The sequence below is a fragment of the Lissotriton helveticus genome, chromosome 8 (genome assembly GCF_964261635.1).
Source record: "Lissotriton helveticus chromosome 8, aLisHel1.1, whole genome shotgun sequence".
NCBI lineage: Eukaryota > Metazoa > Chordata > Amphibia > Caudata > Salamandridae > Lissotriton > Lissotriton helveticus.
In genome coordinates, this window is record NC_136069.1 from 121,847,492 (window position 1) to 121,859,957 (window position 12,466).

The 12,466-nt window shown below is 47.8% G+C and overlaps 1 protein-coding gene across 1 annotated transcript in view; it reads left to right on the forward strand.

The window, feature by feature from the left end:
- Window positions 1-12,466, forward strand: part of IGSF11 (immunoglobulin superfamily member 11) — a 640,837-nt gene that overhangs the window by 607,422 nt on the left and 20,949 nt on the right. Inside the window, exon 6 of the mRNA XM_078655922.1 lies at window positions 10,933-11,080. Within this exon, the coding sequence (XP_078512048.1) occupies window positions 10,933-11,080 (148 nt within the window). The remainder of the gene's footprint in view (window positions 1-10,932; window positions 11,081-12,466) is intronic.

Below are 12,466 nucleotides of genomic sequence, written 5' to 3' on the forward strand. Positions count from 1 at the left end.
GTTTTGGCAAAATGGCAGCTGCACCCCAGATTCACAGCCCAACGCGTTTCAAGCACTCCTGTGCTCTTGATCATGGGCAAAAGCAAGCAGACAAAAGCGGCAGTAGAAGGGAGCCCTTGATAAGTGATTCAAGTCCCGCCCATGTGGGCGTATGCCAACGGGCATGCTGGTCCTTGATGTTCCCTTCAAAAAATAAAAACCCAGTGGTTGCCGTTTTAGTCCTAAAATTAAACGCAAAGTGTTACCCCAGTGGGTTAGGTGAAAACTGCACATCTTGCCACGCTGCATGTAGTACTTCTTTCAAATTGGCCCGTCTGTTTCATGGTGTTAGCAGCATCCCAACACCCGATCCGCAACACTCGCGGCAGAGCGTCTCCGCGACCTAGGCCAGGCCGCTAAATATCCAAAAACGAAGTTTGGCCTAATGAGGAGACTCCACACAACAGCAGGTTAACGCCTTTTATTTGAAGAATCACAGTTTTGGCAAAATGGCAGCTGCACCCCAGATTCACAGCCCAACGCGTTTCAAGCACTCCTGTGCTCTTGATCACGGGCAAAAGCAAGCAGACAAAAGCGGCAGTAGAAGGGAGCCCTTGATAAGTGATTCAAGTCCCGCCCATGTGGGCGTATGCCAACGGGCATGCTGGTCCTTGATGTTCCCTTCAAAAAATAAAAACCCAGTGGTTGCCGTTTTAGTCCTAAAATTAAACGCAAAGTGTTACCCCAGTGGGTTAGGTGAAAACTGCACATCTTGCCACGCTGCATGTAGTACTTCTTTGAAATTGGCCCGTCTGTTTCATGGTGTTAGCAGCATCCCAACACCCGATCCGCAACACTCGCGGCAGAGCGTCTCCGCGACCTAGGCCAGGCCGCTAAATATCCAAAAACGAAGTTTGGCCTAATGAGGAGACTCCACACAACAGCAGGTTAACGCCTTTTATTTGAAGAATCACAGTTTTGGCAAAATGGCAGCTGCACCCCAGATTCACAGCCCAACGCGTTTCAAGCACTCCTGTGCTCTTGATCACGGGCAAAAGCAAGCAGACAAAAGCGGCAGTAGAAGGGAGCCCTTGATAAGTGATTCAAGTCCCGCCCATGTGGACGTATGCCAACGGGCATGCTGGTCCTTGATGTTCCCTTCAAAAAATAAAAACCCAGTGGTTGCCGTTTTAGTCCTAAAATTAAACGCAAAGTGTTACCCCAGTGGGTTAGGTGAAAACTGCACATCTTGCCACGCTGCATGTAGTACTTCTTTCAAATTGGCCCGTCTGTTTCATGGTGTTAGCAGCATCCCAACACCCGATCCGCAACACTCGCGGCAGAGCGTCTCCGCGACCTAGGCCAGGCCGCTAAATATCCAAAAACGAAGTTTGGCCTAATGAGGAGACTCCACACAACAGCAGGTTAACGCCTTTTATTTGAAGAATCACAGTTTTGGCAAAATGGCAGCTGCACCCCAGATTCACAGCCCAACGCGTTTCAAGCACTCCTGTGCTCTTGATCACGGGCAAAAGCAAGCAGACAAAAGCGGCAGTAGAAGGGAGCCCTTGATAAGTGATTCAAGTCCCGCCCATGTGGGCGTATGCCAACGGGCATGCTGGTCCTTGATGTTCCCTTCAAAAAATAAAAACCCAGTGGTTGCCGTTTTAGTCCTAAAATTAAACGCAAAGTGTTACCCCAGTGGGTTAGGTGAAAACTGCACATCTTGCCACGCTGCATGTAGTACTTCTTTCAAATTGGCCCGTCTGTTTCATGGTGTTAGCAGCATCCCAACACCCGATCCGCAACACTCGCGGCAGAGCGTCTCCGCGACCTAGGCCAGGCCGCTAAATATCCAAAAACGAAGTTTGGCCTAATGAGGAGACTCCACACAACAGCAGGTTAACGCCTTTTATTTGAAGAATCACAGTTTTGGCAAAATGGCAGCTGCACCCCAGATTCACAGCCCAACGCGTTTCAAGCACTCCTGTGCTCTTGATCACGGGCAAAAGCAAGCAGACAAAAGCGGCAGTAGAAGGGAGCCCTTGATAAGTGATTCAAGTCCCGCCCATGTGGGCGTATGCCAACGGGCATGCTGGTCCTTGATGTTCCCTTCAAAAAATAAAAACCCAGTGGTTGCCGTTTTAGTCCTAAAATTAAACGCAAAGTGTTACCCCAGTGGGTTAGGTGAAAACTGCACATCTTGCCACGCTGCATGTAGTACTTCTTTCAAATTGGCCCGTCTGTTTCATGGTGTTAGCAGCATCCCAACACCCGATCCGCAACACTCGCGGCAGAGCGTCTCCGCGACCTAGGCCAGGCCGCTAAATATCCAAAAACGAAGTTTGGCCTAATGAGGAGACTCCACACAACAGCAGGTTAACGCCTTTTATTTGAAGAATCACAGTTTTGGCAAAATGGCAGCTGCACCCCAGATTCACAGCCCAACGCGTTTCAAGCACTCCTGTGCTCTTGATCACGGGCAAAAGCAAGCAGACAAAAGCGGCAGTAGAAGGGAGCCCTTGATAAGTGATTCAAGTCCCGCCCATGTGGGCGTATGCCAACGGGCATGCTGGTCCTTGATGTTCCCTTCAAAAAATAAAAACCCAGTGGTTGCCGTTTTAGTCCTAAAATTAAACGCAAAGTGTTACCCCAGTGGGTTAAGTGAAAACTGCACATCTTGCCACGCTGCATGTAGTACTTCTTTCAAATTGGCCCGTCTGTTTCATGGTGTTAGCAGCATCCCAACACCCGATCCGCAACACTCGCGGCAGAGCGTCTCCGCGACCTAGGCCAGGCCGCTAAATATCCAAAAACGAAGTTTGGCCTAATGAGGAGACTCCACACAACAGCAGGTTAACGCCTTTTATTTGAAGAATCACAGTTTTGGCAAAATGGCAGCTGCACCCCAGATTCACAGCCCAACGCGTTTCAAGCACTCCTGTGCTCTTGATCACGGGCAAAAGCAAGCAGACAAAAGCGGCAGTAGAAGGGAGCCCTTGATAAGTGATTCAAGTCCCGCCCATGTGGGCGTATGCCAACGGGCATGCTGGTCCTTGATGTTCCCTTCAAAAAATAAAAACCCAGTGGTTGCCGTTTTAGTCCTAAAATTAAACGCAAAGTGTTACCCCAGTGGGTTAGGTGAAAACTGCACATCTTGCCACGCTGCATGTAGTACTTCTTTCAAATTGGCCCGTCTGTTTCATGGTGTTAGCAGTATCCCAACACCCGATCCGCAACACTCGCGGCAGAGCGTCTCCGCGACCTAGGCCAGGCCGCTAAATATCCAAAAACGAAGTTTGGCCTAATGAGGAGACTCCACACAACAGCAGGTTAACGCCTTTTATTTGAAGAATCACAGTTTTGGCAAAATGGCAGCTGCACCCCAGATTCACAGCCCAACGCGTTTCAAGCACTCCTGTGCTCTTGATCACGGGCAAAAGCAAGCAGACAAAAGCGGCAGTAGAAGGGAGCCCTTGATAAGTGATTCAAGTCCCGCCCATGTGGGCGTATGCCAACGGGCATGCTGGTCCTTGATGTTCCCTTCAAAAAATAAAAACCCAGTGGTTGCCGTTTTAGTCCTAAAATTAAACGCAAAGTGTTACCCCAGTGGGTTAGGTGAAAACTGCACATCTTGCCACGCTGCATGTAGTACTTCTTTCAAATTGGCCCGTCTGTTTCATGGTGTTAGCAGCATCCCAACACCCGATCCGCAACACTCGCGGCAGAGCGTCTCCGCGACCTAGGCCAGGCCGCTAAATATCCAAAAACGAAGTTTGGCCTAATGAGGAGACTCCACACAACAGCAGGTTAACGCCTTTTATTTGAAGAATCACAGTTGTGGCAAAATGGCAGCTGCACCCCAGATTCACAGCCCAACGCGTTTCAAGCACTCCTGTGCTCTTGATCACGGGCAAAAGCAAGCAGACAAAAGCGGCAGTAGAAGGGAGCCCTTGATAAGTGATTCAAGTCCCGCCCATGTGGGCGTATGCCAACGGGCATGCTGGTCCTTGATGTTCCCTTCAAAAAATGAAAACCCAGTGGTTGCCGTTTTAGTCCTAAAATTAAACGCAAAGTGTTACCCCAGTGGGTTAGGTGAAAACTGCACATCTTGCCACGCTGCATGTAGTACTTCTTTCAAATTGGCCCGTCTGTTTCATGGTGTTAGCAGCATCCCAACACCCGATCCGCAACACTCGCGGCAGAGCGTCTCCGCGACCTAGGCCAGGCCGCTAAATATCCAAAAACGAAGTTTGGCCTAATGAGGAGACTCCACACAACAGCAGGTTAACGCCTTTTATTTGAAGAATCACAGTTTTGGCTCCTCATTAGGCCAAACTTCGTTTTTGGATATGGAAACAGACGGGCCAATTTGAAAGAAGTACTACATGCAGCGTGGCAAGATGTGCAGTTTTCACCTAACCCACTGGGGTAACACTTTGCGTTTAATTTTAGGACTAAAACGGCAACCACTGGGTTTTTATTTTTTGAAGGGAACATCAAGGACCAGCATGCCCGTTGGCATACGCCCACATGGGCGGGACTTGAATCACTTATCAAGGGCTCCCTTCTACTGCCGCTTTTGTCTGCTTGCTTTTGCCCGTGATCAAGAGCACAGGAGTGCTTGAAACGCGTTGGGCTGTGAATCTGGGGTGCAGCTGCCATTTTGCCAAAACTGTGATTCTTCAAATAAAAGGCGTTAACCTGCTGTTGTGTGGAGTCTCCTCATTAGGCCAAACTTCGTTTTTGGATATTTAGCGGCCTGGCCTAGGTCGCGGAGACGCTCTGCCGCGAGTGTTGCGGATCGGGTGTTGGGATGCTGCTAACACCATGAAACAGACGGGCCAATTTGAAAGAAGTACTACATGCAGCGTGGCAAGATGTGCAGTTTTCACCTAACCCACTGGGGTAACACTTTGCGTTTAATTTTAGGACTAAAACGGCAACCACTGGGTTTTTATTTTTTGAAGGGAACATCAAGGACCAGCATGCCCGTTGGCATACGCCCACATGGGCGGGACTTGAATCACTTATCAAGGGCTCCCTTCTACTGCCGCTTTTGTCTGCTTGCTTTTGCCCGTGATCAAGAGCACAGGAGTGCTTGAAACGCGTTGGGCTGTGAATCTGGGGTGCAGCTGCCATTTTGCCAAAACTGTGATTCTTCAAATAAAAGGCGTTAACCTGCTGTTGTGTGGAGTCTCCTCATTAGGCCAAACTTCGTTTTTGGATATTTAGCGGCCTGGCCTAGGTCGCGGAGACGCTCTGCCGCGAGTGTTGCGGATCGGGTGTTGGGATGCTGCTAACACCATGAAACAGACGGGCCAATTTGAAAGAAGTACTACATGCAGCGTGGCAAGATGTGCAGTTTTCACCTAACCCACTGGGGTAACACTTTGCGTTTAATTTTAGGACTAAAACGGCAACCACTGGGTTTTTATTTTTTGAAGGGAACATCAAGGACCAGCATGCCCGTTGGCATACGCCCACATGGGCGGGACTTGAATCACTTATCAAGGGCTCCCTTCTACTGCCGCTTTTGTCTGCTTGCTTTTGCCCGTGATCAAGAGCACAGGAGTGCTTGAAACGCGTTGGGCTGTGAATCTGGGGTGCAGCTGCCATTTTGCCAAAACTGTGATTCTTCAAATAAAAGGCGTTAACCTGCTGTTGTGTGGAGTCTCCTCATTAGGCCAAACTTCGTTTTTGGATATTTAGCGGCCTGGCCTAGGTCGCGGAGACGCTCTGCCGCGAGTGTTGCGGATCGGGTGTTGGGATGCTGCTAACACCATGAAACAGACGGGCCAATTTGAAAGAAGTACTACATGCAGCGTGGCAAGATGTGCAGTTTTCACCTAACCCACTGGGGTAACACTTTGCGTTTAATTTTAGGACTAAAACGGCAACCACTGGGTTTTTATTTTTTGAAGGGAACATCAAGGACCAGCATGCCCGTTGGCATACGCCCACATGGGCGGGACTTGAATCACTTATCAAGGGCTCCCTTCTACTGCCGCTTTTGTCTGCTTGCTTTTGCCCGTGATCAAGAGCACAGGAGTGCTTGAAACGCGTTGGGCTGTGAATCTGGGGTGCAGCTGCCATTTTGCCAAAACTGTGATTCTTCAAATAAAAGGCGTTAACCTGCTGTTGTGTGGAGTCTCCTCATTAGGCCAAACTTCGTTTTTGGATATTTAGCGGCCTGGCCTAGGTCGCGGAGACGCTCTGCCGCGAGTGTTGCGGATCGGGTGTTGGGATGCTGCTAACACCATGAAACAGACGGGCCAATTTGAAAGAAGTACTACATGCAGCGTGGCAAGATGTGCAGTTTTCACCTAACCCACTGGGGTAACACTTTGCGTTTAATTTTAGGACTAAAACGGCAACCACTGGGTTTTTATTTTTTGAAGGGAACATCAAGGACCAGCATGCCCGTTGGCATACGCCCACATGGGCGGGACTTGAATCACTTATCAAGGGCTCCCTTCTACTGCCGCTTTTGTCTGCTTGCTTTTGCCCGTGATCAAGAGCACAGGAGTGCTTGAAACGCGTTGGGCTGTGAATCTGGGGTGCAGCTGCCATTTTGCCAAAACTGTGATTCTTCAAATAAAAGGCGTTAACCTGCTGTTGTGTGGAGTCTCCTCATTAGGCCAAACTTCGTTTTTGGATATTTAGCGGCCTGGCCTAGGTCGCGGAGACGCTCTGCCGCGAGTGTTGCGGATCGGGTGTTGGGATGCTGCTAACACCATGAAACAGACGGGCCAATTTGAAAGAAGTACTACATGCAGCGTGGCAAGATGTGCAGTTTTCACCTAACCCACTGGGGTAACACTTTGCGTTTAATTTTAGGACTAAAACGGCAACCACTGGGTTTTTATTTTTTGAAGGGAACATCAAGGACCAGCATGCCCGTTGGCATACGCCCACATGGGCGGGACTTGAATCACTTATCAAGGGCTCCCTTCTACTGCCGCTTTTGTCTGCTTGCTTTTGCCCGTGATCAAGAGCACAGGAGTGCTTGAAACGCGTTGGGCTGTGAATCTGGGGTGCAGCTGCCATTTTGCCAAAACTGTGATTCTTCAAATAAAAGGCGTTAACCTGCTGTTGTGTGGAGTCTCCTCATTAGGCCAAACTTCGTTTTTGGATATATATATATATATATATATATATATATATATATATATATATATATATATATATAGATAGATATTATCCTCAAATTTAATTTCAGTATCAATCTGTGTGTAGATATTTGGATAATTGAAAGAGGAGCAGCTGGTTACTGGAAGGTGCAGTGCCCAAATTAGAGGTGTGCAAAATCGTAAAACTTTTTCGCATGAAATGTTTGTGAAATTACAAATTTGCAAGATTTCACTTAAGGAGTGAAATGTGGCTTGCTGTTATCTTGCATCATTTTTTTTTTTTTTTACCTGAGTGCACCCTTGTGTAAAACATTGTTGTGAGAGACTGGTTTAAGTACAAAAAAGTTTCTGAGTGAGACTGTTTCTGTGCGAACCAGTTTCCCTCTGGTATCTGGCAAGACTTTTTTATGCAAGGTGCACACAAAAATGTGTAATGCAAAATTTGGTACATTTCACAGCTCATGACGATCGGATATTTGACAAATTTTGCTAGTGTAATTAAAATGTAATCTTAGCCTACCTAGTCAGGGCCAGCGCAAGGCTTGGGCAGTGTGGACAGCTGCCCAGGGCCTCGCACTCAGCCTACCAGCATGGGGCCCAACACAAGTGTAACACACCACCAGTGCTCATGCACCCCTGCCGATCCAATTGAAAGAAAGGTGTCTGTGCTCATGAGAGCCCCCCCCCCCATCCGCTCCGGGATGCCCATTGCCCAGCACTTTCGCGCCCCCACAGTTTTAACTTTCAGCCCGAAAGTAATTCTCACACTTTCAGCCCGATATGAGCTGTAAAAGAGGTGCTTGTAGGAGGCTGAGAGGAGGAGCTGTGGGCCAGGAGAAGTCTCCACAAAGCAGCTTCCGGAGCCCTGAAGGTGTCACTTATGTTAATTAAAGGGGCCTCGGACATTCCCCTTCGCCCTGTGCCCAAAAATCATAGAACCGGCCTTGTACTTAGTGCATCCAGTGGTACCAGTTGTTGAGAAACTTAAATATTAGGTTGAGAGGCCTAACAACAATCAGGTGCCGAACAAGAAATTAATGAGTTAGATGATATTTGGTTGAAACTGGAAAATGTATACACTTAAGACCAGAGCCTTGCTCCCCAGACTCGTTTTAGGACTAGGTTGTAGAGACACACATATTTAAAACTGTTTATGATTGGCTGGCGTTGTGCTACCTGGCCCCCTCATGGAAGATTGTAGTGCCGTGCATGCGGCATCCCCACATCTATCTGAAATAATTGACCAGGGTCTGAGTGTCGCTGCCAGTGCATCACTTCAAGCAACATGAATGAGGACTCTGAGGGTCCTAGTGGCAGCAGTGGGCAGAGCTGTACTACTGAACTGACAGCAGTGGCGGCTAGCATTAATAAATTATGGAGAGGTGCGATGGCGCACAACTCACCTTAAATGCAGAGCGGGACCACGACTGGTATGGCACTTCTCTACTGAGATCCTTGTTGTCCATAAGTAGGAAGGGAAATGCCTCCCTGCTCAGTGGAACGCGATCCAACCAATCATGGAGCTGCTCTCTGGCTGGGGTCCTGTGCCAGCAATCTATAGGCTGCTCCAACGCCGTTGGATTGCTGGGTCTACAATGCGCATGTCGGACTGCCAGTCACGAGATGGCCGGCCAATCGGACATGCACACTGTAGACAAGTGCAGTCATCCTGCATATGCAAAAAACACAGTTGATGGACAGAATGTAGAACAATGTCATACATTCACCCCAGTACAGAGATCTGGGCCTAAATCCATCGTTTTTATGCACTCCACACCACCCTGGGTTAGACACTGGCTATATGCAAATCAGCTCTGACCCTGTGCCTCATGGGAACAGTCCAGTCCGAAATACCAAGCCATGTCTTTCCCAGACCGGAATCAAGCATCCAAGGACCGGTTTCGGGCTATCAGCCTTCATCAGCCTGGATAGCTTGACTCCAGTGGTGTGGAGAGCCTGGGACTCACGTCTGAGCATACCCAGCCCACTCGGGGTGAAAAGTGCAAAAAACACAGTTGATGGACAGAATGTAGAACAATGTCATACATTCACCCCAGTACAGAGATCTGGGCCTAACTCCATCGTTTTTTTGCACTCCACACCACCCTGGGTTAGACACTGGCTATATGCAAATCAGCTCTGACCCTGTGCCTCATGGGAACAGTCCAGTCCGAACTACCAAGCCATGTCTTTCCCAGGCCGGAATCAAGCATCCAAGGACCGGTTTCTGGCTATCAGCCTTCATCAGCCTGGATAGCTTGACTCCAGTGGTGTGGAGAGCCTGGGACTCACGTCTGAGCATACCCAGCCCACTCAGGGTGAAATTGCAAAAAACACAGTTGATGGACAGAATGTAGAACAATGTCATACATTCACCCCAGTACAGAGATCTGGGCCTAAATCCATCGTTTTTTTGCACTCCACACCACCCTGGGTTAGACACTGGCTATATGCAAATCAGCTCTGACCCTGTGCCTCATGGGAACAGTCCAGTCCGAACTACCAAGCCATGTCTTTCCCAGACCGGAATCAAGCATCCAAGGACCGGTTTCTGGCTATCAGCCTTCATCAGCCTGGATAGCTTTAGTATCGCTTTGTTCGCCCTAAGTGTGGCAGGGTATGCTCAGACGTGAGTCCCTTGTTCACTGGATTCAAGATAGCCTGGCTGATGAGGATTATGAATCCGAAACCGGTCCCAGGATGCTTGTTTCCGGTCCGGGGAAGACATGGCTTGGCAGTTCGGGCTGGACTGTTCCCACAAGGCACAGGGTCAGACTGATTGGCATATAGCCATGTCTGAACTGGGGTGGCTGAGTGAACTAAAGAATGGTGATGGATTAAACCCAGATCAGTTGACTGGGGGTGAGTGTTTGATTTGTTCAAACGCTCCGTCCATCATCCCCTTTTGTATCGCATCCTGCATATGCAGGCTTCAACCCTGCCCCCACCCTGGAGCTGTACACAGTGCGAGCCCGTGGCAAATAAATAAAAAGGCATTGATATGCTTTTTTATTTATTTGTGTTTGCCGGCTTTACTCGCAGCAGGTGGGGCGATGCTCCTCCACTCTTTAGGAGGAGCCGCCCCTCACTGGCAGGTAAGTATCCTTCACTGAGCCAGAGAAGTTTGAAAGAAAAATACTTTGTTCGAAAGGAGTTCTTTGCAGGTCCTCCTTTTGGGCACAGAGTAGTGTAAAGTATGTGATTCAAAAGTATTCATCAAAGAAAATGTCACTCTAACTGGAAGTATGTGCAAAATATGATTGAGGTGGATCCACATATTAAGTGTTAGTATGTTTAAAAAGGGAACCATTTGAACACATGAAAGCCGCCAGTTAAAATCACTAGAGTTGCTATGGAGCACAGAATCCCCATGAATAAAAGCAGTTTATACAGTGCTTACTTTGTCAAAATATAAGTGCCAGTGCCTTTTTCAGGGGGCACTGCAACTTACACTACCCATTGCTCCTGACAACACTGGCAATGACAGTATCTACACATCTACTCACCATCACACTCCTACAAGTGTGACAATTCAGACTCTTCCAGGCCACCCAGTGCTAAATCAATGGCCTCGGCAGCAGATATTAGTCATTTATAATGTATAGTGAATTAATAGACAGCTGTTGCTGTGCTCATCTCTAAATTAGGCTAACATCGCCATCATGTGGCAGACTGTCATGGGTGGTGGTGTTGACAATTAGTTGCTGGTGCCAAGCACCATAAACCACTGGCTAAAATTAAGCACTGAGGTTATGTTACTTGTTTGTAAGTTTTACTTTCCTGTTGTCACTTGTAAAGTCCTACTACTTTCTCATTGCAGCTCAGCATCAGAGTATTGGGCTGATAGCTGGAGCTGTGGTGACAGCGGCACTGGTCCTGATCGTCTGCATTATCCTGGTTGCTGTCTTTTTGTTTTATTGGCGGAACAAACACAAGGAGGAAGAGGAGGACATCCCAAATGAGATAAGGTGTAGTACTTGTGTGTCCTGATTATATAACACAGTGTTGTTACTCATTGCTATTGATAGTACGCGCTGCTTGATCAGTGCAGTAAAGTGGGGGTCTACAAGAGCTGGTGCCATTCCTCATGTTCAGGAAAACCCCTGATTATATAAATGATATCATGTCATGCACTTAGCCTTTGCAGACCAACATTGGACACCCTTGGAACATACACAGGGCAGAATTATGCTGTGGCTACATCAGCTGTGGAACTGAGAATACAGCACAGTGTAGTGTGAGAGTGGAATAGGGTTAGGGATTCATGCTGTCGCTATAGCATATATCTGAGGCTTCTGTGAGATAGTGCAGTGAATTTAGCTACTGGCTACTTGTCACTAAAATGCTGATGTGAAAACTCATCTAGTTCACCTCACAGCAGAAGATATTTCTAAATTTAACCCTGATGAACATACATCAATGATTATTTGATATTCGGTGTCAATTGACCTGTCAAGGAGTGGACGGCGATCTTTGATCTCTGTACGTGGATGTTATCTGGGCCCAAAGTCTGTCTTGTTCACCAGTATCCTCACGATGCAGGGTTAAGTGATGACCATGGCCAAACTAAGGGGCATATTACCAAGCAATAGCGATAATTATCGCTATTGCTTGGTTAGAGACAAAATTTTACCGCTGAGCTGCGGCGATTTTTACCGCAGATAAACCTTGGTATTACCAAGGTTTATCGCAAATGCGATAAAAAACGGCCGCAATGCATGAATATCGCTGAAAAGTCAGCGATATTCATGCATTACCGAGCTAATGCTCTTAGCCATGTCATCCACCTCCCATTGGATAACATGGCTAAGAACTGCTCAGGGCAGGTGTTAGCTTTTGGAGATATTCGCGCTTAGCGCGAATATCTCCAAAAGTTGGTAATAGGAGATAGCGATGTTAGCGACTGTTTCCAGTCCCACTTTGCATGTCATTAGTGATAAATATCACTGACATGCAAAGTGGGGCCCAAGATGGTCGCTATCTCCTACTAGCTGTCGCTAGCTGGTGTTAGCGACAGCTAGGTAATAGGGAGATAATTTTATCTCCGCTTTCTTGGCTTTTAAAGCCAAAAAAGCGGAGATAAAACCCCTTGATAATATGCCCCTAAGTTATTGTGCATAATATTGTTCCTTGTTGAGGGGGGACTCTCACCTGCCACAGATCTGTCCAGCCCTTCAAGCTGAACAGTTAAACATAATTCAGACACTGACGTGCTTGCTGATTGGATAGAATGACTTATGGATCACTTAGAATCTAGTACAATACTTCTCTACTGATAGGCCTCACCTTTCCATCCTCTGCTCAGACATAGGATGAGAATCTCCTTTACACTACAATCTTTCCACAAACTCAAG